Below are 25,289 nucleotides of genomic sequence, written 5' to 3' on the forward strand. Positions count from 1 at the left end.
GATATCATCGGCCTCAACACCCGCCCCGTTAGTTCTGCTTTCTCCAGGCTGAACAAGGAAGCACAGAAAATGGGTCTGGCAGTGAACGAGGGCAAGACGAAATATCTCCTGTCATCAAAGAAACAGTCGTCGCACTCGCGACTTGGCTCTCACGTCACTGTTGACAGTCATAACTTTGAAGTTGTAGGTAAGTTTGTCTATCTTGGAACCAGTAACCACCAACAATATTGTCAGCCTCGAAACCCAACGCAGAATAACTCTTGCCAACAGGTGCTACTTCGGACTGAGTAGGCAATTGAAAAGTAAAGTCCTCTCTCGACGAACAAAAGCTAAACTCTATAAATCGCTCATAATTCCCGTCCTGCTATATGGTGCAGAGGCTTGGGCGATGACAGCAACCGATGAGTCGACGTTACGAGTTTTCGAGAGAAAAATTCTGCGAAAGATTTATGGTCCTTTGCGCATTGGCCACGGCGAATATCCCATCCGATGGAACGATGAGCTGTACGAGATATATGACGACATTGACATGGTTCAGCGAATTAAAAGACAGCGGCTACGCTGGCTAGGTCATGTTGTCCGGATGGATGAAAACACTCTAGCTCTGAAAGTATTCGACGCTGTACCCGCCGGGGGAGGCAGAGGAAGAGGAAGACCTCCACTCCGTTGGAAGGACCAAGTGGAGGAGGACCTGGCTTCGCTTGGAAAATCCAACTGGCGCCACGTAGCGAAAAGAAGAAACGACTGGCGCGCTGTTGTTAACTCGGCTATAATCACGTAAGCGGTGTCTACGCCAATTAAGAAGAAGAAGTGATTGATCGCAGGGATGTACTAAAGCATTAGCCAGTGGGTTTGAGTGATCTCGGAGTTTAGATATACATATATTTCATTCTTCTGTCTTCTACTTCTTTCTTATGCAGACGTAGAGGCCATTCAAAAGGTTTGCACCTGCATACTGGAGGCCATACCGGCCAACCAGGTAAAACACTCATTCGACATGCTTTTGGAGCGTGCAAAAAGCTATATTGAAGCAGAAGGAGACTGGTTGGAATAAAATAAATTATTTTTGCCGAAAAAACCATATGTTTTGTTTTTTTTAAGTCCTGTTTACTTTGGAAACCACCTTGTACCACAAAACCCTAATTGGTGCGTTGGTATTATAGTATTTTCGTGGAGGAAATGAGACATGTTTTTTAGAAACACTTTTTCAAACATTTTAGAAAGTCAGAGTAAAGGACTGATTGGTCTGTATGACGACATCTTTCCCAGGCTTATTTATCTGCGACTCTTCCCATGAACTTGGATAGCATCCGTAAGTAAGGATTGCATTGAAGAGCAAATAGAGCACTTCTATGCAATATAGGTAACTCAATTAACATTTGGGGGTAATATTATCATGACTTGGTGACTTTTTTGGGTTCTGGGGGCTGTATTGGGTAAGATTGACAGCTTAGAGTAGTTCTTTGGGCAATTAGGTTGAAATACCTGTTCTAGGTAATTTGTAAAACAATAGCCTTTTCCTTTGAGCCCAATTTCTACCCGGGTCTCGTATAGGCATGATGGAGCCAATTGGTGGCTTAATGTACTTTCCCTTTCAAAGTTGTCCGATCCCGACACACATTTTTGCAAACGCTTTCTCTAGTCCTCGAAGCGGTCAGAGCAGTATTTTTCCAAAATAGTCTTCAAGGCATTTTCGATACTGTTTTTATCTCCTCAATCGTTTAAAATTGGCATTGCAGTATTTTCCTTTTAAGTTTGCTGTGTGCAGACGGTCGTTGTGGACCGATATATGGTAAGTAGAATTTTTGGCAAAAAATTCGTAAAGAACTAATGTAGTATAACATGACGGATTTAAGCAATTAGACAACAGTTAAGACTTGACGTTTTTAAGACAACCAAATATTCTTCAAAATGTTTTCGGCTAAGCATTGGGCTCTGCCAACACTCTAAACGAGATCTCTTGTTGTCAATCGACGCGCTGACGTTCATTTCATACTTCAAACTTTTCATTAAAATAATATATCAGACACCTTGATCCGGCTTAGCGTCCGCCTAGTTAGTATTAGAAACAACAGCTAGGTGATAACCTTTAAAAAAATTGTGAAATTATTTTTTCTATAACTATATTCGTGCGTTTATTTCCAAAATTAGAACGCTGTTTAGGAAAAATATGCACAATACTATTATCAACTGAACTCTCAAAAAAATCTTTTTAAGGCACAAAATAGTGCAAAGTGGCACAAAGACTGTAGCTTTCCAATATATGTTCGGAATATTGCAAAAACGACATATTAAAAAACTTACACCATCTCTCAGGAAGCCGCACGAAAATTTTTATAGACCGAATACAAAAAGCTACTTTAATAATGTGCTGGAAACGGAAAGATTAAAAAAAAAATATTAAGATTATAGGAATGCAGCAATTTTACATTAAATGCCTGTAACTCATATAAATTAAAAAAAAAAATATTTGAATCGTTGCAATTTAAAAATTTAACCGCACATGCAGATGAATTTTTCAATTAACTTGCGGTAACGCAGACAATTAAATTGCGGCCCAACAGGTACTAAAAGGCAGAGGGCAATTTCCCAGCAAATACATGAATAGTGTTGCAAGAAAATATGCGAAGAACTGAGAAAAAATGCTAAAATTTTTAAATATAGTATTTGCCACAGCTTCGCGTCTTCTATATATTAGTTCAGAAAATAATAATAAAGTTAATTACTCCTAATAACGGTATCAATATGTGTAAGCGAACCGCTAAAATACCTAGGAGAAAAATGTTATGGTGTACGGCCCAACATATTTACGTTGTTCCGCAACTACTCGAAAATATAAGGAAAATAGAATAAAGATAGTTTTCTCCTTCTGCCCCCCTTCATCTTGCTCCGCAAGTTCAGTTAATTGTAAAATACCGTGATGACTCCGTTTATTGCGCAAAATAAATCGAAACATTAGTAAATAATAAGAATATTTCTAGCTTTTTCAACTCATATGCCTCTCGTATGAAAAATGCGTCGCAACTGCAAGCAGACAAGATATGGCGGCAACATTACATAATGGTTGAGTCAGCTTGTCCGCATTGCATTGCCAGAAAAGCAGCATATTGAATCTGTTGAATTTGTTGTTGCGTATCTTGTGGTGGTCGAGGTAATTGCTTTCGCCGTTATTGTTATTGTTGTAAGCACATCTTATGCTGTACAGTTGCATAAACACAATGAGTATGAAATTCAATAAAGAGTTAAACAAAGCTGTTAACGTAATTGCATTCTTTGCCACATGTAATTGTATTTTCTGCTTTGCTGAAAGCTCATTTGATTTTACTAAAAAGTATGAGCAAATTTAAATTGCAATTAATTGTTTGGCAAAAATACATTTACTTAATTTTTAATGAATTTGTGGTTATCAAATTACCTTTGCTGTTTTAAACTTTTAAGATTTTGCGCAATATTATTTGATTACCACGAAGATTTTCTTGATTCTAGGGAATATATTGTATACCAAGGCTATAATCCAGTTGAATTTGCCACAATGACGATTAGTAAACCTAGTGCAGTCTGGGACAAATGACTGTGTGTTCCACGTTATAGAAAGAAATTTCATCTATTCACGGAAAGCCAACTCGTTAGAACTGTTGCATAAAATTTAAAAAATATTCTACGTACTTACAACAACCACCAACCAAAAAGATGCTTTTTATTAGATTACCACTGAGTAGTCTATCTATGTTAAGAGAGCGTTTATTTCTCTATTTGGGAAATGTTTTTTGTAGATAATTTTAAAAGCTATCTGCTTTTACTTAAATAATGGATTTATGATGAGATACAACAAAAAATAGTAAAACCTTTTAATTAAAATTTCACGCGAACATCAATTCTTCGAAATATTTTTTTCTATGTTGGTATGACTGTCAGTGACATCTGTGCCAAATGACACATCAAAATAATCATTAGTGTTTAGTCTACGTTTGTCTTTCTGATCGCATTCGGCGATTTTTACGATGAAAGAAATTATTCAACAAAGAAGTTCAATTAAATTTTGTGTGAGAAATCATATTTCTGGTGGCAAAACGTTCAGAATATTGGAAAAGGCCTTCTGTGATAATTGTTTGTCGCGATTGTGTGTTTAGATTGTTACAACTTATTCAAACAGGGGGAGACCGCGTTAGCGAGGTACCACGTCCAGGACGGCCATCAATATCAGTCAGATCTGGTCATCTTACTGCCATCGTTGAAATACCAGAAGGATAGGTGAAAACCATTTTGAAAGGTCATTTAGGCCTAATAAAAGTGAAGGTTCTAAAATAAATAAATTTTTTCGAAAAACTGCGTCTTGTTAACGCATATGAAACAATGCTTTCCGACTAGCAGGATGTCATGAAACGTATTGTTCCTGGCGATGAACCTTGATGATATGCCTACAGCTCGGAAACAGACGATAAATCGGCCGACTATCGTGGCAAAGGTGAGTCAAGGCCGAAAAAAACACGTCAAAGCAGGTCAAAATTAAAGTTATATTGATAGTTTTCTTCGATTATCGAAGTGTTGTCCAACCAGCTAAACTGTCAACAGGGAATACTATTTGAGTGTTATGCGTCGGTTGTGCGAAGCTATTCGTAAAAAGACGGAATTATGGCTGACAACTCTTAGATTTTGCACCATGATAATGCAATGTGACATATAGCATTGATTATTCGTGAGTTTTTCATCAAATTTTTAACGAGAATCGGCTGATATAGCTCCGTGTGATTATTCAGCAAACTCAAACGACGGCCCCGGGGAAACCGTTTTGAGTAAACTGAAGACGTTAAGTGTATTGAGACTCCCCTTGGCCTTCTATTTTGAGGAGGAACAAAGTCTTAGTAGTAAAATTAGGAGCAAAGTCTTAGTAGTATGTATATATTTTCTGCTTATACGATAACTAGTTCCTGAGTTTTTAATATATTCAACCCTTTCGTTATCTTTTTCTCTTCAATAAGCTCCTTATTTATTGGAATCAATATGGGGCGGCTCTAATACGAACAATTATAGCATATAATTGTCATAGAAATTGACCGATCAAATTCAACATAAAGATAATTTTGAACCATTTTATGCTATAATAAATGCACCTGTGAAGGGTACTATAGATCCAATGTAGCCGAAATTGACGTATTTTTATTCGAATTCAGTTGCAGATTAGTTCTGCTCCCTTTGAATAAAGCGCTGGTATTGAAAAGTCATCATCTGTGTTATTGAAGCATGTTATTGACAATATGATAAGATTATCATAAAATGGTTATTTATTCGCTGTCTTTCTGGGGCATATTAATAAGTTTGTTTAATATTTAGCTAGTGCTCTTCTTCACCGTAGTTTACAAATATTACAGGGGGCAAAATTATACTCTTTCTTTTATTTTGTATTGGTAATAGTCCAAAGTAAAGGCGAGAAGTTTTATATTGAAGATAATTCGCTAACAAAGAACTGAGCAATTATTATGAAATCTTTTGTACAAAACGCCATCTTAAAAGCAAGTATAGCTAAAAACAGTGAGTCTATCAGTTTTTCTTTACATTATCGGAAAGTTAAAGGCTCAGTCGAGTATGTAAGTGTATTTAGTAACTCTAAAGTTTTTCAAAACTTACTCCTTTTATTTAAAAAAAAATTTACTACAAAGATCTCAAAGGCATTAAATTTACTTAAGAAATTTAAATTTTGTCGCTTTCTGGCTTATTTAAAAGCTGAAAATATCTTTCGTCTGAAATAAAAAATCAATAATTATATGCAAATCCCGTACACTTGCACAGACATCGGCCCAAAGGACGGAAGAGGTGACGTCCGTAGCTAGTCTAGCGTTTAATCTACGGCAGCTGTATGAATGCATGACGTAGAAGATATAGTTGTAGACCACCACCGAGTGTATTGTAGAGCGATTTGGCCTTACAAAATAGATACACACATATAAGGACATATGTAAAAAGGATATTTGCATATACAAATTGCTGTACATTAATATTGTGCTATATATGTATGTGCGTACACGAAATTGTTATTATTGCATATGCTTTGTAATACTACACCGCACTGCTTGTCGTAGCAGCACACAAAGAAATTACATGCAAAAGTATATACATATTTATACATATTTACACTTACATATATTGAGCTGGCAGAATGCAATTGTTGCTACATTAAAAATGTTAGCAACGTACAACAAAAGCCTCTGTGAATTCTAAGTCTCAGTGGCTCAGTATTATAATAACAACAACGACAGCTGTGACAATAATAGTAGCAACGAGCAGGCGCTACTATGCCTTGTTGTGTGTACTATGTATGTATATATATGTATGTGCAACCCTACTGCGCCGACACATACACACACCGACAATGTACCTCAGCACTGGGTTGAACAGTGCAATGCCGCAGCACTTCGCATCAAGTACGGATAGCATTGTCTGACCTGGATGGTTGCCATTTAGGTCAAAATGAAAATCATTGAAGTTTTCTACTTTTGCTCTCATACACACACAAACACACTTACAATTGCGTTTACTTACACATACGCTTTTATTCGTGACAGTTGTTGTAGTTGTCCGCCCGGCTGTCCATATGTCGAAGTGACATATGAAACTCAGTGCAATGGTTTGTGCAAAAATAAACAAAGCCGAACAGAATGGCATGTACGAACGAGACCCACTGGGCGTATACGCAATACGGTTGTAACGAGATGAGCGCAGTGTGTCAGCAAAAACCGAAAAAAGAAACAACAAAATGTGCAACACAAGTTTATGTCGGCTTGTCTTTAATGTACTTTTCTACAAAATGGGCAGATTTATTATATTGTAAAATAACTTATACAGCATGTACTTGTTGGTTTGATTGCTTTGCTTTCACTCCGTGTTCCTCTTTTACATGTAATTTATTTTTGCTTTACAATTTTAATATTCATATCGAAGAATCTGTTTACAATTCCAAGGAAAAAACAAATTTTGCCAAACGGAGCAATGAAAAACTGAAGCGTGCACGGAATTTGTTTTGCTTTAGATGTCATACAAATATTCATAAGCATGCATGTCTGTATGTGCGTGAAACGCATAAAATAAAATTTATAATTTGTAAAAATAATTCTCTATTATTCGGGTATGAGTCACACAGCTGAGCCTATTTCATAATAGACTGAAATTTAAATTTATTCTCAAATTTGAATTTTTAGTTGTAGTAACTTAACCACTCTTTTTTGTGAGATATGGGGGGATCTGGGTACTCTTCAAGGCTAGCAGATTAATTGAAAAACCTCGGCAACATTCATTACTGCGAAAATAATAATAATCTCAAATTCCCCAAATGGAAAGTAGGATCCAATTCTATAAGGCGAAAGGTATTATATTTTAACTTTTAATTTGAAATTAAATATTTCCTATAAATCTGCATTTCGATTTTCGTATGGGATTTGTACTGCCTGAATTACTTGTTCAATATTTCATATGGCGACTATGATTCTCACTGAATTCTAGTTTTGTAATTCTTTTTTTAAAGGTTGCCTTTGTTTCTAAACAACTTTTTTCGAACTTGAAAGCCTTTACGAGTCTTTTTTGAACTAGAGCCCTCAATTTGCGGTTAACATCAAGATTGCACACCACATGTAGGAACAAAATATAAAAATAATTTGATATTGAGAAAAATTTTCACTTCAGGACCAGCTCTTATCACATCAAAAATATACATACATTCGAATATGTATTAAATTAGCAGTAAATACCGGTATTTTTTGGTATTTACTATATATTGCTATTGATGTATTCTCTGATTTAATCACACTTGTACTCTTTGTAATCGTTTTCATGAACTAACACAATACTGAAACTGTAAACAATTACAAAGAAAGTGCATTCAAAAAATATATTATTGCTCTTCAATTACACTAATCAACATTATTTGCTAATTTTTTGCAAGTTACTCTGGCATATTAAGCTCGGACATAAAAGTTTAATGACGCACAACAGATTTGCTCATATGATCACTTAAATATTTCAAAAAACTTTATGTTGTTTTTGTGAAATTTACTCGTGTGACTGGCTTACTAGGGTATGCCTACGCCCTGGCTAAACATTTTTTTTGCGAGGAGTTTTATTCCAATGCTTGTAGACTACGAAACTGTGATGGTAATTTGGAGAGTGTAGTTACAGCACGACTATTGTCTCTGCTTGCCGAATTTTCAAAGCTTTATTCTCCATTTTCTCATGGACTTCAACACTAATTTATTAACTGACTCCTTAAAACTTCAGACAATGGTATTTTTGTATCAATAAAACATGATTTATACATGATTATTTATAATGTTAAAATATACATTTATCTTATTAAATATAACGTTCGTTAAACTGGGAGAAAAAATATTTCTTTTACATTCCGAGAGTGGCAGAGACTACAGTAATTTCGTTTATTTAGTTATCTTTGAGAATGATCGACAGAATGATACATAGATTCATTATGGAATGAATGAAGGCAAAGTATAATCATCAAAACCTTAAAAGTTCGTCTCTATTATGACGTATTGAGAAGCACGTCTCCATTATAACATAGCGCATCGCTAAATTGTATACTTTGACAATGGTATATTATTTTTGCATCAGCAATCAGGAAATAGTTCCACGACGGAGTTCACGTGAAAGTTGAAACATCGAACCCTTTTTATGCCGAATATTCTGAGTATGTGTCTTGAGGTTACTAAAGATCCAAATCTCCAGATTTACCGCACATACATATCACACACTAAATAGAGAAGGTACCATCTTCTATAAGAGTGTACAGCTGCTGGCGTATACCAATGATATTGATATCATCGACCTCAGCACCTGCGCCGTTAGTTCTGCTTTCTCCAGACTGGACAAGAAAGTAATGCAAATGGGTCTGGCAGTGAACGTGGTCAAGACGAAATATCTCCTGTCATCAAATGAACAGTCGTCGCACTCGCGACTTGACACTCACGTCACTGTTGACAGTCATAACTCTGAAGTTGTAGATAATTTCGTCTATCTTGGAACCAGCGTAAACACCACCAACAATGTCAGCCTAGAAATCCAACGCAGGATAACTCTTGCCAACAGGTGCTACTTCGGACTGAGTAGGCAATTGAGAGGCAAAGTCCTCTGTCGATAAACAAAAACCAAACTCTATAAGGCGCTCATAATTCCCGTCCTGCTATATGGTGCAGAGGCTTGGGCGATGACAGCAACCGATGAGTCGACGTTGCAAGTTTTCGAGAGAAAAGTTTTGCGAAAGATTTATGATCCTATGCGCGTTGGCCACGGAGAATATCGTATTCGATGGAACGATGAGCTGTATGAGATATATGACGATATTGACATAGTTCAGCGAATTAAAAGACAGCGGCTACGCTGGCTAGGTCATGTTGTCCGAATGAACGAAAACACTCCAGCTCTAAAAGTATTGGACGCTGTACCTGCCGGGGGAAGCAGAGGAAGAGGAAGACCTCCAATCCGTTGGAAGGATCAGGTGGAGTCCTGGTGGGTCCTGGCTTCGCTTTTAATATCAAATTGGCGCCAAGTAGCGAAAAGAAGAAACGACTGGCGTGCTGTTGTTAACTCGGCTATAATCGCGTTAGCGGTGTCTACGCCACTTAAGAAGAAGAAGAAGACATATCACACCCAATATATTTCAATTTCAGTCTAGCGAACGTTGGGCAAGCGAATCGAAACGTTCCCATCTCATTTCTCTCCCTTTGTGCAAATCGGCGTCCATCAAAATTTTAAGCCTTTAATAAGTGAAACATATTTCTAGCTACGTGTAATAGTAGATAACATCTCACCCAAAAGTAAATAAGTTAATATTTCTTCGGTGTGTACGGGATTGAATTATTCTCATCAGGTTTTGGTATAATTCATCATTCTAAAACTTCAATTAAGTTAGTATAATATTTATTATACATAATAATTTAAAAAATCCGATTTGTACATAAATAGAATCGAACATTGTGAAAAGAATTAATTTTCAGAAAAAATTTAAAACTTGTGTATCATGACCCCGTTGGGATTCTCACATAGTCGAATTAAGAAGTTTTCCTTCCTATAAATAATATTATATTTTAGTTTTTCAAGCTGCTTTTAAGTGAAAAATCGAATTTTCTAATCTTCGTAAGATTCTTATATGTAAAACTTCCTTACGCAACAAATTAATTTTTCTGTTTTTTCAAAATGGCTCACCCTAAAACTCACGTACACATACTGTACTTTGAAAAGCTGAAGTTTCAAAAAATATTTGCTTAAATGAAATGAAAGTCGGCCAAAATGTCAAATAACTGCCTGCCACATGTTTTATGCATGAAAAGTTATGGCATACACAAAATGAGTTTGTTTTAGCAAAACAACAAATGCGTACAGATATATACACCCACACAGAAACATTGACAAACACAAAATTTTTAATTACAAAAATAAACCATTACTGCTGCCAGTTTTAATAATAAAGACCAACATAACAACTGTGACATTTTAACCGTAATGGCACACAAATACACAACACATACTCGTACATATCCATAAAAATATATATGTGTATATGTTATACATACATGTATTAATAGTTACGAAATTGTAGGTGCACCATATGTAATTACTGTTGTAATGGATTTGTATTTCAATGCAAAACTTAGAGTGACGATTTGACTGAGGGAAGCCTTGACTGCCCCCTGCGTCGTTGTTTGCGGTTAAAATCTCATGAAATCTGCATTAAAATGTCTGCCTACTCACAATTATCAAAAGGTCATTTATTCTTTTTTTGTTTGTTTGTTTATTTTTGGTTTAAATTATGCATAATTTGCGAAACATTTGCCTTTGGCGCTCACACAGTATACATTTCAGTTGAGTGCACCCAAAACTCCGCAGCTGCTTGAAACGGTTTAATGGAAAAACGATGTTCACTCGCAATCGGTCAATCAACCGTACAATCTCTGCTACCACTCACTTCATGTCTGCTTGTTTATCTGTTTGTTTGCTCTTGCTGTTTGCTTATTCCTTAGCACCCACACATACAAAAGGACTTCGGAGATCCTTTGTGCTACTTACCACTGCTGTCATTGTCAGCTATCCCGCTGTGGTCGCCTCGCTCTCTCTTCTTGGCGGTGTGGACGAGTTTTAATTACTTAATTTTTATGACATGCACATGTAAATTTTACAGTAAATAAATTTCAATGGACATTTTATGCTTTTGAAATTTGACATTATGTTACATTGCGTTATATGTTCCGTTATGTTAGCATTGTCTTCCTGGCCCCCTTGCTGATTGGCCGGACGCTGTGCTGCGTTTGGCTATCAAATTTTATGGCGCATACTTTATGTGGCGTAGTAACAACGGCGCGTAAGTGGCGAGCACAGTTGCTGAGCGCATCAGCGGAATGTGAAGCATAAAATTTGTTGCAAGGCTGTAATGTACTTTCAACTTATAAAAAATAGTACATGGAAATAAAATTAATTTAAATACTTTCAAAAGAATGTGATAAATGCTGAAGTGCTGCAGCTTAATGTCTGAAGTAATGAAGGCGCTTAGTTCTTAGAGAACTTTAAGATATTTAGTATGATATTTTGAACCCTTGAAGGTTCATACGGTAGCGAAGCTTTCTGCTGCCCCTACTTCTTGTAGTTTGCTGAGTTATACTCGCCGGGTCCAGGGTTCGTTAAAGTAAAATGAACTAAGGGACTCTCTACAAATCTTACTTTATTTGATATGTTATGACATTTTTATTATTAACAATTTTTGCTTTAAGTGATGTCCTCCGAGTTGAAGTGTCGTCACCCGAGGATAGCGCTATGACAGGGTAACGGTTTAGTGTGAGCCGTTACTAACATGTGGACTTACGGAGGACAGTGGCAGAAGCCACGATGCCAAGCATGGAGTAAGTCAGAGGATAGGCTCACTACCGGCTTCACGCGTGACTTCCTGCCTTCGTACGGTATAGACTGGAATGCCTCCCAGAGGATCGACTCACTGCAAAACATTCACATGCCGTGTCCTGCGGTAAGGATGTCTGACCTAATCCGATCGCGTTTATCAGTAATACCTGTGTATCATATACCGCGACGGTTATGCGGGAGAATATTCTGCTGCATGCGTTGACGCTCGTATGGGCTACGATGACGACGCTCGGCTGTTTCTGGCGGCCCTTGTTTAGGCTACGACGACGATGTTCTGCTGGGTATGTCCGCATACGTATAGGCTGCAGCGACGACTATCTGATGCGTACCTCACGGTGTACTGCGTCGTTACTGCGGTATAGCCGTGCAAGACCCCTGACCACAGGAAACTATTTTGGCGATCGCAATGTTAAAAGCTAAGTCGGTCAGAGGATCAACTCACCACCGAGCTCACCCTTAACAGGTAGCATTCACATGTCAACGTACCAAGATTAACCATAGGATCGACTCACCGCTGAGTCTGTTGCCGGACGTGTGTACGCAGTCACAGTTCTGTCAGAGATAAAGAGTTGCCCAACTCTTCTCTCATCGTCAGTGAGACAGCAATTGCTAAACGTCAAAACTTAATGAATTTTATCAATACTACATACTAAACAAGTATTGAAAATAAATTTTTCATTCACTCATTTCATTCACTCATTAGTAATACATATCTAACATTCAATCATGAATAGTTTATATATATACATGAAACAATTTTCAATTGTCTAACCTAACAATTTCCCTCCTGTTAACCAATTTACTTTGAAAGTTATGGCACTGAGTTTGTTAGAAGAAACCTGTTGATGTTACTCTCAATCTTGCGCTTATGCAACGCCCTACTGAAAGAGTTTTTTAAGTTCACACTTTTTAGCAGATAAATAATTAAAACTAATTTTTTTACAATCTTTGGAAGTTTGAATAATTTTGGAATAATATACGTATTGTTAGTAATAATGTTAGTAATAAATACTGGAAATTTAAATATTTAGCTTAACATGCTTGAAAAGATTATATTCGCCTACTTATTTGCAATTTTTCGCTTGCTGATGAATATATTCATAGGAATATACGAAACTAACAAGTAGCAGAAGGGTGATATATTAAGAAAATAAATGAAGGATATGAAACAAGTAAGGAAGGGCTAAGTTCGAGTGCAACCGAACATTTCGTACTCTTGTAACTTGCAAGACTCAAAGCCAGGGAAATGCTTTAAGGTGTAAAACCAATTATATAGAGTAAAGTCACCCGGAAGTTCGAAAATCTTTATATTAAGTATATGGGGGCTAAGAAAAGTATTGGTACCTTCCAACCCATTTTTGACATACAGACATACCATTATAAGAGAAGGAATAACGCTTAATTTCAGTTATATAAATCACACATTGACCGACATTTTCGATCAAAAATCAACTATAGGTACCGGGGTCTAAATATTCGGTACCCAGGAGCTTGATCAGTTTATGTAGGACTTATGACAATTTTTGGGTCATAAGGTGGCACACACTAAAAACATTATTTGTGCAAAGCTGTATCCCTTTATATTAATTGCTTCTTGATTTATATACTGGAAACTGAACGATTCAAGTGGAATTTAAAATTGTGTTCTATGGGAAATCGGTTGGTTGGGTCTAGAAATATAAGGTTTCACCAAAAAGTGGGCGATTCCACGCCCATCGTTCAATTTTCACACCGGCTCTCTCATACCATCTTGGTGGTAAAATTTAGTTTTTCTGACGTATTTAGTAATTGATTTATCGCGCTTTTAGTAGTTTTTAACAGTACCGTTATATGGGGAGTGAGCGGGGTTATCCTCCGATTTCATCCATTTTCATAATGTCGGTAGAAATTGTTATAAGATTCGTATCCAGCGAATTTGGTTGTTGTAGCTCAAGTGGTTTAGGAGATATGTACATTGAACTTGTTAGAGGGCACGCCCTCTTGCTCCAAAAAATTGTCCCAAATATGTATCTTGCTACTGCAATCCTTTGTACCAAATTGCAGCTTTATATCTTAATTTAGTGCTTAGTAATGGCACTTTATATTTTTCGGTTAATGGCAAATTGTGGGCGTGGCAGTAGCCCGATTACCATCTACGAACTCGTAATTTCCTTTTGTACTAAGGAACCCACATACCAAGTTTCATCGAGATATCTAAATCTTTACTCAAGTTACAGCTTGCACGGACAGACGAGGAGTCAACCAGATTTCAACTTTTCTCGTCTTGATCATTTATATATCTACACATAACCCTATATCTATCTCAATTTTTTCGAGTTTTAAGAGATACGTACAACCATGAACAAAACTAACTATAATACTCTGTAGCAACAAGTTGCAAGACTATTGGGGTACTCACAACGTGCATAAAGCAACGTAAAATCAAAAAATTCATAAATTTGTATACTAGTTTAAAAATCTATTGTTGCATTGCATACTAAAATAACTTTATGCAAATACAACTCTGAACGCTATATTTTCGGATCGTTATAACTTATAACTTTATGAGACTATGTGAAACCCCTATATAAAAATATATAAATGGAAGGAATTGTTGTCTTGTTGAAGAACACTAATAAAAAAGGTTAAAACCATGACAAATAAAGAAAAGAAGTGAAATTTTAACATATTTGATGATAATTTGGAAGCCTTATAGTATTAATTTTCAATGTAATGAGCTAACAAGCTTAAATGTCTTTATGAAGTATTGAAAGTTCAAAAGTCAGTTTTTTTTAAATATACCATAAAATGATTTAAATAGTTTCTCTTTATATAAAATGACTACTACATATGTATATGGTAATTGACCAAGAATTATTATTTTGTCCGATCTGGCTATAATCGTAAATGTTATAAAACACGCCAATTTTCAGGCGCTCTCTCTCTGAAATAAGCTGGACATCCCTTTATCCCTGCTTGTGTGCTGACTGACTGATGATCGGCCTGCTAACCCTCCGCCAAGACGTATGCTGCTTCTTAGCGCATTCACAACTTCTTGCGTTGGATTAGCGTGGGTTGCTTTACCGTTGTGTATGTATGCTTCCTGACGTTTTCTTTTTGTGGATATTTAGTTCTCAAAATGCCTAATCGCGTAATAGAGACTTAGATATGATTCCTTTCTCTCTCTACTCTATCTCTACTTATAATTGCATACACAGTTAATGGTGTCATCAAATTAGATTTTATTTTATGACAAAAGTACACAAGGGATTCGAACAATATAATTCAACACAAGGTTTAGTTGTTATGTTTTCGTATTTTTTGAGCAACGTTAGATCAAATCATGTCTGGTCCGGTCGTATATTACATGAGTGCCAAATTTGACAATAAAATCGGCAGATTCAGAAAAGCTTTATCGATTCCTATCACTATACATTACTGGATGATTGCGAACTTCCTCGGTTTTAGCCAAACTAATATTTATAATTTTGTTAAAGTCTTTACACTATTTCGAATAGCTTTTCCGGTATTTCATGAGCACCCGAAACTTTACTTGTTCTCAAATATCTTATGTATGGAAAGGAGTTTTTTAATTATTGTCCAAAAAATGATGATGTTATTCAGCAATTTGGAAAGCATACAGCGTCCATTCATTTAAAACAAATACGAGGTGTGTTCAAAAAGTATGGCAAATTTTGTGTTTTTTCAAAAATTATTTATTTATTCATGAATATCTATTTTGTTCCCTTCAAAGTAATCCCCATGAGATATTATACACTTGTGCCAACGGTTTTTTCAATCTTCGAGGCACTTCAAAAAATCGTTTTTTTCTATCTTCTTCAGCTCCTCCTTCGATGCCGTCTTTATCTCGTCAAGAAAAGCGTAACGTCGCCCTTTCATGGGCCTCTTATCGTGGTGCAAAAGCCAATTTTTGTTCTTCCACAAAGCCGGGCGTTTCTGGCGGATTGCTTCGCGCAAATTGCGCATAACTTGCCAATCGATATGTTTGGGTCCTCAACAACTTCTCTAACGGTGATTCGACGATAGGCCAATACCATTTTCTCCACTTCATTAATTTTTTCGTCTGCTGCTGAAGTGCTCGGGCGGCCGGCACGCTCTTCGTCGTTTACATCTTCTCGGCCTTCTGAGAACATTTTGTACCACCAATAAGCGTTGCTTCGGTCCAAGGTAGCTTCTCCGTATGCCACAGTCAACATTCGGAATGCATCCGCGCACTTAATTTCGTTTTTCACACAAAATTTGATACAGGTTCTTTGATCCATTTTTTTGAATAGGTAAAAATCGAAGACGATCCAGAACACGTGCAAGCAAAGCAGCTGTCAACAATTAAATGAACATTCAAAATGGCCGTGCTTGTCGGCATAAGTGAGAGACATGAGTACCAATATAACCCTTAAAAAAATTCGAAATTCGAATATACGTAACCCGCGAAATTCAAAATTCGCGATACTTTTTGAGCACACCTCGTATGTATATCATTTTTCATGTTCTCAGAGCAGCTTCTGTCATTTTATTTCTAGAGCTAATTTCAGACACGCATTTTGTGGTATGACAAATATGTACATATTATATCTCCTGCTTTTAGTTCCTTGTAACGCTCACTCCTTTTCATTTCGTACGTCGTAAATATGAGTAACTGTTTCAATAAAAAAACACATAAGCAACACTCAAGTCAATTAACAGTTTGACTATCTTCTGATGGAGGCCTTCTCGAAACTTATACATTTTGAACATAGAGTATGTGACTGAAATGTTTTCTTACATTATACATAAATTGATAGCAAAAGGTGTCCGAATTAAGGCAAGCCATTTATGAAATGTTTAGGTTGAGACAGTCAACATGTTATTCATCTAGGAGGACCGAGAACTGAATAAAGAAACTTTTGTGGTTTCATCTAAGGCAGGTGAAACCCAAGGCATGATTAAATTTGAAAAAAATTACAACTTAACTGTTCAATATTTACAAACTCATTTCTACAGCTATCTACATATATGTAAATTACTTACATCGTTTTTTTATTTTAACTAAAAGTATGATTAAAGTCATCCATTAAAAAAAATTATGTACTGTGCTCATAAGTTCACTAGGTCTACGAATTCCCAAAAAAACAAACTATCAGCGTACGGACCTCTACCGAACCCCAAGCGGGATTATTAACTCTCTATATCGCATCTGCTACTCTATATGACAGCGCGTTGTGGTATTGCCATCATTACACATATTTATGTCCTTCCGATTGTTTGCACCGTCTCCATGCGGCCGTACTTTATGCTATGCTATGCTCTTCTCTTTGCAGTTACACCAAAGCATGGACCGCAAATCACCGGTGGCCAGCCGCGTTACCAAATTGATGACATTGTGCGTGTGAATTGTACATCGGCGCCGTCCAAGCCGGTGTGTCATCTCAGTTGGTTAATTAATGGTGTACATGCGAACCGGACATTCCTGCGGCCATACGATCCCATAATTGTCGGACGTGAGGGCTTGGAGGTGGCGCGACTGGGATTGGAGTTCCGAGTGCGTAAAAAATTCTTCAAACATGGTGACATGAAATTGAAAGTGAGTTAATTAGCACATAAATATAAATATATAAATTTACTATATTAATAATCTAGAATGTGTGTGATAGTATCCATTTACAAATGGTGGTTGTTGGTGTTGTATGCAATTTATTTTTAATTGCTGACTTTCTGCTCAACAAGCTGTATAAACTAGTGTACTCAGATATCAAAAATTGATACCACTGCTGTACGCTATTAATTACAAAAATATTTCGCTTATTAATGCGATGAACATGCGCTCTCATAATTTGCAATTATGTTAATGCGACGTAGATACGTATACCGGGACAAAAATATATCCAGTGGAAATTTCTTATTTAGGGACTACTGAAATGGATTATTATCTTATCATCTCCGTTAAAAAAGTGAAAAAACTCTATTACATTTTCAGAGGCAAAACTTGGGTGTTTTATTTCATATATAGACTTATATGTACACATCAATTACTTAAGAGCCTTATTTGCACTTAAATCAGATTAAAGACTGATGAGTTACCCACCAAAGAGATTTAGACTCCTCTTAATTTCCATATTTTACAGCTCTTTCGGATCGGTTTTATTAAAACTCTAACTAGCTAATAATTGCTTTGTGTATTATAAAATTTTATAAACTAAAACACAGTAGATTTATTAAACAAGTATTTGTTGAAAACATGTTTGAATTTTAAACTGATATTTTTGCGAAATAAACTATTACAAACTACAAAATAAAAAAAAAGTGTGAGCCAATTGTAGCAATGAAAATAGGTTCAAAAATTTATTGCCTTATACCTGAAATGCCTAAGGGAGAAACATAATATCTCCATATTATTAATGCATATGATTTTTAAAACCAAAACTGCCGCCATAAGCAAATAGAAACCAATCGCAACATTCATTGGTTTGTTGTTTAGTATATAATTTATTAAAAATTTATATACGTATTTAAAAAGTTTTCCAAATAGTCCACCTGAGAAAATCATCAACCCCACATATTTTATTTTCCAATAAAGGACAAGTTCTAACATTCTATGTTCTAAACTAACTTTAATACCGCACAGCTTTTAAAAATATTTAACTCTAACAATTTCCTTCCGAGATAGAACCTGGAATAACTGAATTTTTCATTAGCTTGGTTTCTAAAACATCAGAGAAGTGGGCTAATCTTCTTAATTCTCACCTTAAAGAGGTGCTCAGTGCCGACTATGACTCTAGGAACTCATCTGAAGCAAAATTTAGAAATGTGGTTTCCGTAAAACTCATTTAAAGGTCTCTTTATATCATTTTAATATTTTAAGACTCTAAAATCGTCCATATAGCAGACTACAGGGCCCTTTAGTCATTACTGCTGTGGATATATACTTATTGAACCTCTGCAAAGCATTTATTTTGTCGTATATAGAACTCATATATCGACTTCCAATTGATGTCTAGATTTGTAACCTAATATTATTAATATTTAATATAGTTTTGTTATATGAGGTGCGTTCCAAAGTAAACAGGAGTATAAAAAAAAAACAGAACAAATGGTTTTTTCGGCAAAATAAATGTATTTTGTTCAAAATAGTCTCTTTCTGCTTCAATACAGCTTTTTGCACGGTCCAAAAGCATGCCAAACGAGTGTTTTAGGTCGTTGGCCGGTATGGCCGCCAGTATGCCGGTGCAAGCCTTTTGAATGGCCTCTACGTCTAGGGAGAGTGGTTAATGGTCAAAATGTGACTTTTGGTCAAATAATCGTTCTTTGAATGTTGGATTCTGAGCAATTTTTGGTCGTTTCGCCAGCCCAAATGTCCGGTCGAAATGCGATAAATCGATGTTTTGGAGATGCTCAATTCCATTTGCATGATCACGATGATCACGGATTTTGATTGGCCCACATGTTGATTGTCATTTATTTCCTCACAACCACTTTGAAAACGTTGAAACCACTCGTGCACTCTGCTACGGGATAGGCAATCATCGCCATACATTTGTTCCATCAATTGAAACGTTTCGGTAACTTTCTAATTTTAGAACAAAATTTAATGATGACTCTTTGTTCGAAGCTCATTTTCGTACCGATAACACAAACATACTGACACTTAAAACGCAATAACTTCACTTCCAATCATTGAAATGTCATGAAATTCTCACATCGATAAAGACAGCAGATTCTAACGCATCAGTCAACATATAGATGGCGCCACCAGGGGGCGCTAGATCCTGTTTACTTTGGAACGCACCTTGTATTTGCGTAGCAAAGTTCAAGTCGAAAAAAATTTCTATTCGACAATCATTAAAATTCGAAACGAGAAATATTAAAACTAAACTTAGAGTTCAACCCTTCCAAGTATCGTAATTATCAACCTTCAGAAGTATGTGTACCTGTATTCACTAAAAGACATCCGAAATAACAATCTCCTTATCAACGCAGAACAAATGCGGAACGTATTCGCTGCCAGGGGACGCTGTTTATTTGGACAAATACAACTATGTTTACATACACACACACAAATGCTTGAGTATATGGCCAGAGCGTGAGGCTGCTGTTAAAGCGCACAACGCGTATTTGTATTTGTATTGCGGTTGTCCGCAAGCTTGGCGGCAATTGTGTTAACAGGATTCTGTGAGTCATTAAAGTGCGTGGCAAATCCCAACGTACACATATGTGTCATACTACACATACTCGCTGAACGTGCCGGTCAGCATGGCGTATACGCAACACTTGCTTATGGCAGCTCACTAGGCATATAAATGTTATGTGTATGTTTGTATGTGGTCCATGTAATGAGCGTGTGGTGTTGGAGATGCCTGCAATGTTTACACTGAGTTTTCTTTTATTACTTTCCAGTTGTTTGCTATAGCAATAAAAGTGGGACAGTGAAATGTACAAGTACATAAAAGGAAATTTGTGAACGCCACGTTGAATGCATTTCACTTTATATTGTCTGTATGTTGGGGGTATTTGTGTAACTTAGTAGCTGTCGAAATGAAGATATTTATTTTCGCAACTTTGTTTAGTGGCAACGTTAGATAAGTAAATATCAACAAGGGAAAGAATGCACATCAGTGTACATACGTCTGTGTGAGAGAGTTCGTGTGTGTGTATATGTGTTAGAGTAAATATATATATGATCATGTGTGTGCATGTATGTGTATTGGATCAGAAAGATATTAGTGTGCGATTGTGTCGGCGTAATTGAATTATATTATATTTTCCATATTCTTCTATTTACCCAATTGATTAAATAATTGTGTACTTGTTATTGTATTGTTCTCTAGTGTGTGGCAAAAATATCTTCGGTATATTGGCAGAGCAATGAAGAGAGCGTGGCACATGAGAAACATCAGAAGATACCCGTACTGGAATCGCGCGAAACCGTTGTGGCCAAGTCACGATTGCGTGACAAAGCATTAGAAGGTGAGTTTTACAGTAAATATAGTGTAACGGGTTTTTCAATAAGAGCGCTAGAACTATGTATGTGTATATAAGTAGAATTGAAACTAATTAACAGTGTAGCATTTAAAATTTTTTGCCATTATTTAATGCGTTCGCTTTTCATTTAAACATATGTTGATTACCCAGCCAATTAACTATAATTTCATGGGTTTTCATTGCAGATAATCAACTTAAAGACGCCGGCACATCATCAGCAGCCACATCATCGGCGGCAGCGTTCTTGCCATTAGCGGCTCGTAATTCGATACTTTTGCATATCACACCCACACTGCTGCTGCTCGCGCTGCCCGACTTAGCAGCCATGCTGCCACTGTTAATAGCATTTCTGTGTCAATATTGGCAATTTAATATTTATGTGCGCCAACCAAGCTATCGATTGCCGTTATGTAACGTCTGCAGCAGCTACTGGCGCTGGTCGCACAGCATTCGAACCGTTGGCAGATGACAATTAGCTGTGGCATGTTAAATAGGAGCGCAAGCAATGACAGTTGCAATGGCGGTGGGAGCGACAGCTAGAAGACTGCTCGGTCATCATCATTGATTAGTATAAATTGTTGCAGATTAATATAATTTTTTTCGTTGTCAATTAATTGTTGATAGGTTCATCTCTAGTTGGGTTGAATTGCTGGCATCTTAAGCGCTTGATAACTGTGTGAGTATGCGAAAGAATGGAAGCAGGGTAAGACAAAATGAAAGTGAGCTGAAAGAAATCACTTGTGACTGTTATTGACTTAGTTTTAATAGAGAAAAAGAAAGAGTAGAATAAGTGTAATAGTAGAATAAGGAAGGAAAACTAGTTAGTTAAGCCTTGCTAACTGAAAACATATTATGTTGGAAATGCCGCTTAGAATTTTGGAAACATATTTGGAACAACTGAGGCTAGCTAATTGAACATACTTTTCTACATAATGCCGTGATCGTTGGAACTTAAAATCCATAAAACTATCAGCAGAATTTAAAAGCGTTTAATTAAAATCGAAATTCTGATATCTTAAAAAATTAAAAAGATTTGTTTTTAAAATTTTTTTGTTTCAAAATCCTTTTAAGTTATTTTCATCCGCATTTATATTAAATAATAAGCTACAACACAATATTTGTGAAGAAAGTGTTCTAATGTATAATTTTACCTTCCAGCAATATATTTGAAACATTGCAATTGTGCCAAGTTTCCCAACATTATTTTCTAGGTTTATTGTTATTATAAGTGAGGAAACTCTTCATTTCTGATCAGTCTAAATCTTTATTATCGCCTTTAACACAAGCATGCGATCGCTTAATCAAACTTTCTGTATACTAATTATGCGTCTCGGCTGGAGTGGCCTTCATTGTCTTTAATAAATTAATTTTAATCGCTTTAGTAGAGTCCCGGCGCGCCCCACAGTTTTCAAAACAGAAACAGGTCAGAGGGAACCTAATATGGCGAATATGAGAGCTGAACGATTATTCGCGTTTCGCATTTGGCTAAAACGTCAGTCACAATCATGCTTGAATGTGATCGTGCACCATCGTGGAAAAAAATCCAATTTTTTGCTCACCGGCCATTTACGACCAAATACTACACGTCCACGCCTCATGGCGGGCAGGCAGTATTCCTCGTTGACGGCTTGAACCTGGAACGAATTCATGGTGAACCATACCACGGTAATAAAAACAACGATGAGCATCATCTTGATTTTTGACCGATTTTGAGTAGATTTTTCGGTTTCGGATTGTTTACAGCGCCATCCGCTAGATTGTTGGATAGTTGCGAAGTCGCATTCATAAAACCATGTCTCGTCATCAGCAATGGAGCGATTGATGATAGTTTTGTTGCCTCTACTGATTTTTTCAAAAGACTCATACCTTAAGCGATGAATCTAGTATTGACACGTGTAATACCAAAAATATTCAGCAAAAAGTGTTGGGTCGATCCATTGGAGCTGTTGAGATCCTCTGCTACCCCTCTGAAGCTTGCACGGTCATTCTCAAGCACTGTTTCTTTAACTTTTTCAACGTTAACGTTATCGGAGCGGATGGACGACTGGCAGGAGTCAAGTTTTCGATGACTTCACTGTGCTCACTGAGTGCTTTGAAGAGCTCACCTCTTTGTGTTCATAAAGCTGCTATATATATTTCTGGCCTAATAATGAAAATAGGAATATTTATCAACGAAAATGGTTTTATTGTTTTTCAAAATATTCTCCATCAAGATTTATACACTTTTGCATGCGCTCAAACCAATTTTCGAAGCACTCACCCACCTCCAAACATGTTTTTTGAATGCTTCAACAGCATCTTCTGGAGACGAAAATCGTTGACCACGCATTATTTTCTTGATGTGTGGGAAAAAAAAGAAGTCATTGGTGCCAAGTCAGGGCTGTACGGCGGATGACCCATCAATTCCACGTTTTGGCCGGTCAAAACGGCGCTGGTTTGAGCCGATGTGTGAGAGCTCGCATTGTCATTGTGCACAATGATTCCTCTTCTCTTATTCGTTTTTCGAATTTCTCCGAAGACTTCAGGCAAACAAATGGTGGTATACCACTCAGAATTGACCGTCCTACGTTGCTCAAGCGGAACAGTCGCCACACGACCAGTTTTGCCGAAGAAACAGGCTACCATTTGCTTCGAAGTGCTTCTTCCACGAACAACTTTCTTTGGATTTGGCTCGTCTTGGAAGATCCACACGGTCGATTGCTGTTTTGTTTCGGGCTCATACGCATAGATCCATGATTCGTCACCTGTGACGATCGTACAAACGTCTTTTGAAGCACCGCGATTGTATTTTTTCAGCATTTCTTTACACCAATCCGCACGAGCCTTTTTTTGAGCGATTGTCAAATTGTGCGGGATCCAAGGAGAACAAACCTTTTTTTACGGCCAGGTGTTCATGCAATATCGAATGTATGCTGATGGGAGAAATGCATAGGCATGCCTCTATCTGAAGGTATGTTACATGACGGTCTTGCATTATCAGTTCACTAGTTTTTCACAGTGCTATAGGATGGTGCTTCATAGCCATACAAAGATTTTAGTTCATCGATGCACTCTTGTCGTGATAATCCACGTCGAAAGTTGTGAAAAATGATCGCACGAAAATGTTCACGAGTTAATTCTAGGCCAGAAATATATATAGCAGCCTCCGTAAAGTTGACTCCGAAACTTTAAGCGTCATAAACAAACAAATGTAAACCAGATACGTACTACTTGTATGTAGATCAAACTACCCACAAACTTAAGAAAGGGTTGTGACAATCTAGGATAAAAGTATTTATCGATGCGAATTTCGTGCACAATTTGAAAGGATTATTCCGTGTCAGATTTGATCAGATGCTATTTCTGCTTGTTTTGTTTATTATAATTATTTTTCTCAAAATCCTGATCTATGCAATCCAGCGCTATCCTAAAATGAATTGATTTCTCAGTACACAAACTAGGTAACTTAATGTATATTTGACTACATATCGAATAACTCATGCATATTACTAAAAATAGTGCAATCTTTATATGTACATACACTTGAATTACTTTAAAAGTACAAAATTTATTAGTGTAAAGCATGAAAAGCTATTTAAGTTTAAGTGTTGAAATATGAAAGTTATTGCTTCTTGGTGGTTAAAGTAACTCAAAGCAAAAAAAAAACCAAATGTCATTTATTAAAAACTAAGCGCAATTTGTAAATAGTATATAGTAAAATATATTATCTAGCAGAAAGTAGATTCAGACCAGCTTGAGAGTAAGAAATAAATGCATATGTATATACGAGTAAGCATTGAGTCTAAGCGCGGCACTATAAATTGTGTGTAAACGGTAATGCAGTGCTTCTTTTCGGCATAGCATAGTTTTAGGCGTCAAGCTATATTGAGAATATAGACAGATTCATGCTCCAAGTATGATGGAAGCGTCATTTTTGTGTCTTTTGATTTATTTACATTTATTTTCGAAATTCAATGGGTTGACCTATTTTATGTCGCAGCAAGCGTTGGGATGACATATTTATGTTCAAAATGTTCCTTCAATTTTAGTTTTTTAATAACTATCCACTTTATTAAATTTTCAGTTTTGAATATTTAATTAAATACACATTTAAGGGTAGTTTCCAGCTCTTAAGAAATGTAAAAACTTCATATAAAAAAATGCTTAAGAAATGGTCAAGAAAATTTCCTGCGGTAAAAATAGCACAAAATAGCTATATTCCTGCGGTAAATTTTCTTGTGCTAGTATGCTGCTCTAAAGAAATCTAGTACTAATGTTTAATAAATTTTTATATTAAATATATTTTCTTTGTTTATTTTCTCTTGCTCTTCTTGTATGCATCATTCATAATGCGTAACCTGCTGTCAAATTTACTTAACTACAGCTCAAAAAATAAGGATTTTTTTTTTTTGGCATTTACTTGAGAGCTGGAACCCAACCTTTAC

The 25,289-nt window shown here is 36.4% G+C and overlaps 1 protein-coding gene across 1 annotated transcript in view; it reads left to right on the forward strand.

Annotated features, from left to right (window-relative positions):
- Nucleotides 1–23,056, forward strand: part of LOC120768920 — a 67,050-nt gene extending 43,994 nt beyond the window's left edge. Inside the window, exons 5-7 of the mRNA XM_040095694.1 lie at nt 17,208–17,470; nt 20,712–20,850; nt 21,051–23,056. Coding sequence (XP_039951628.1) covers nt 17,208–17,470; nt 20,712–20,850; nt 21,051–21,334 — 686 coding nt within the window. The 3' untranslated portion in view covers nt 21,335–23,056. The remainder of the gene's footprint in view (nt 1–17,207; nt 17,471–20,711; nt 20,851–21,050) is intronic.
- Nucleotides 23,057–25,289: the final 2,233 nt, after the last annotated feature.

Source organism: Bactrocera tryoni, chromosome 2 (assembly GCF_016617805.1).
Source record: "Bactrocera tryoni isolate S06 chromosome 2, CSIRO_BtryS06_freeze2, whole genome shotgun sequence".
In the NCBI taxonomy this organism is placed as follows: domain Eukaryota; kingdom Metazoa; phylum Arthropoda; class Insecta; order Diptera; family Tephritidae; genus Bactrocera; species Bactrocera tryoni.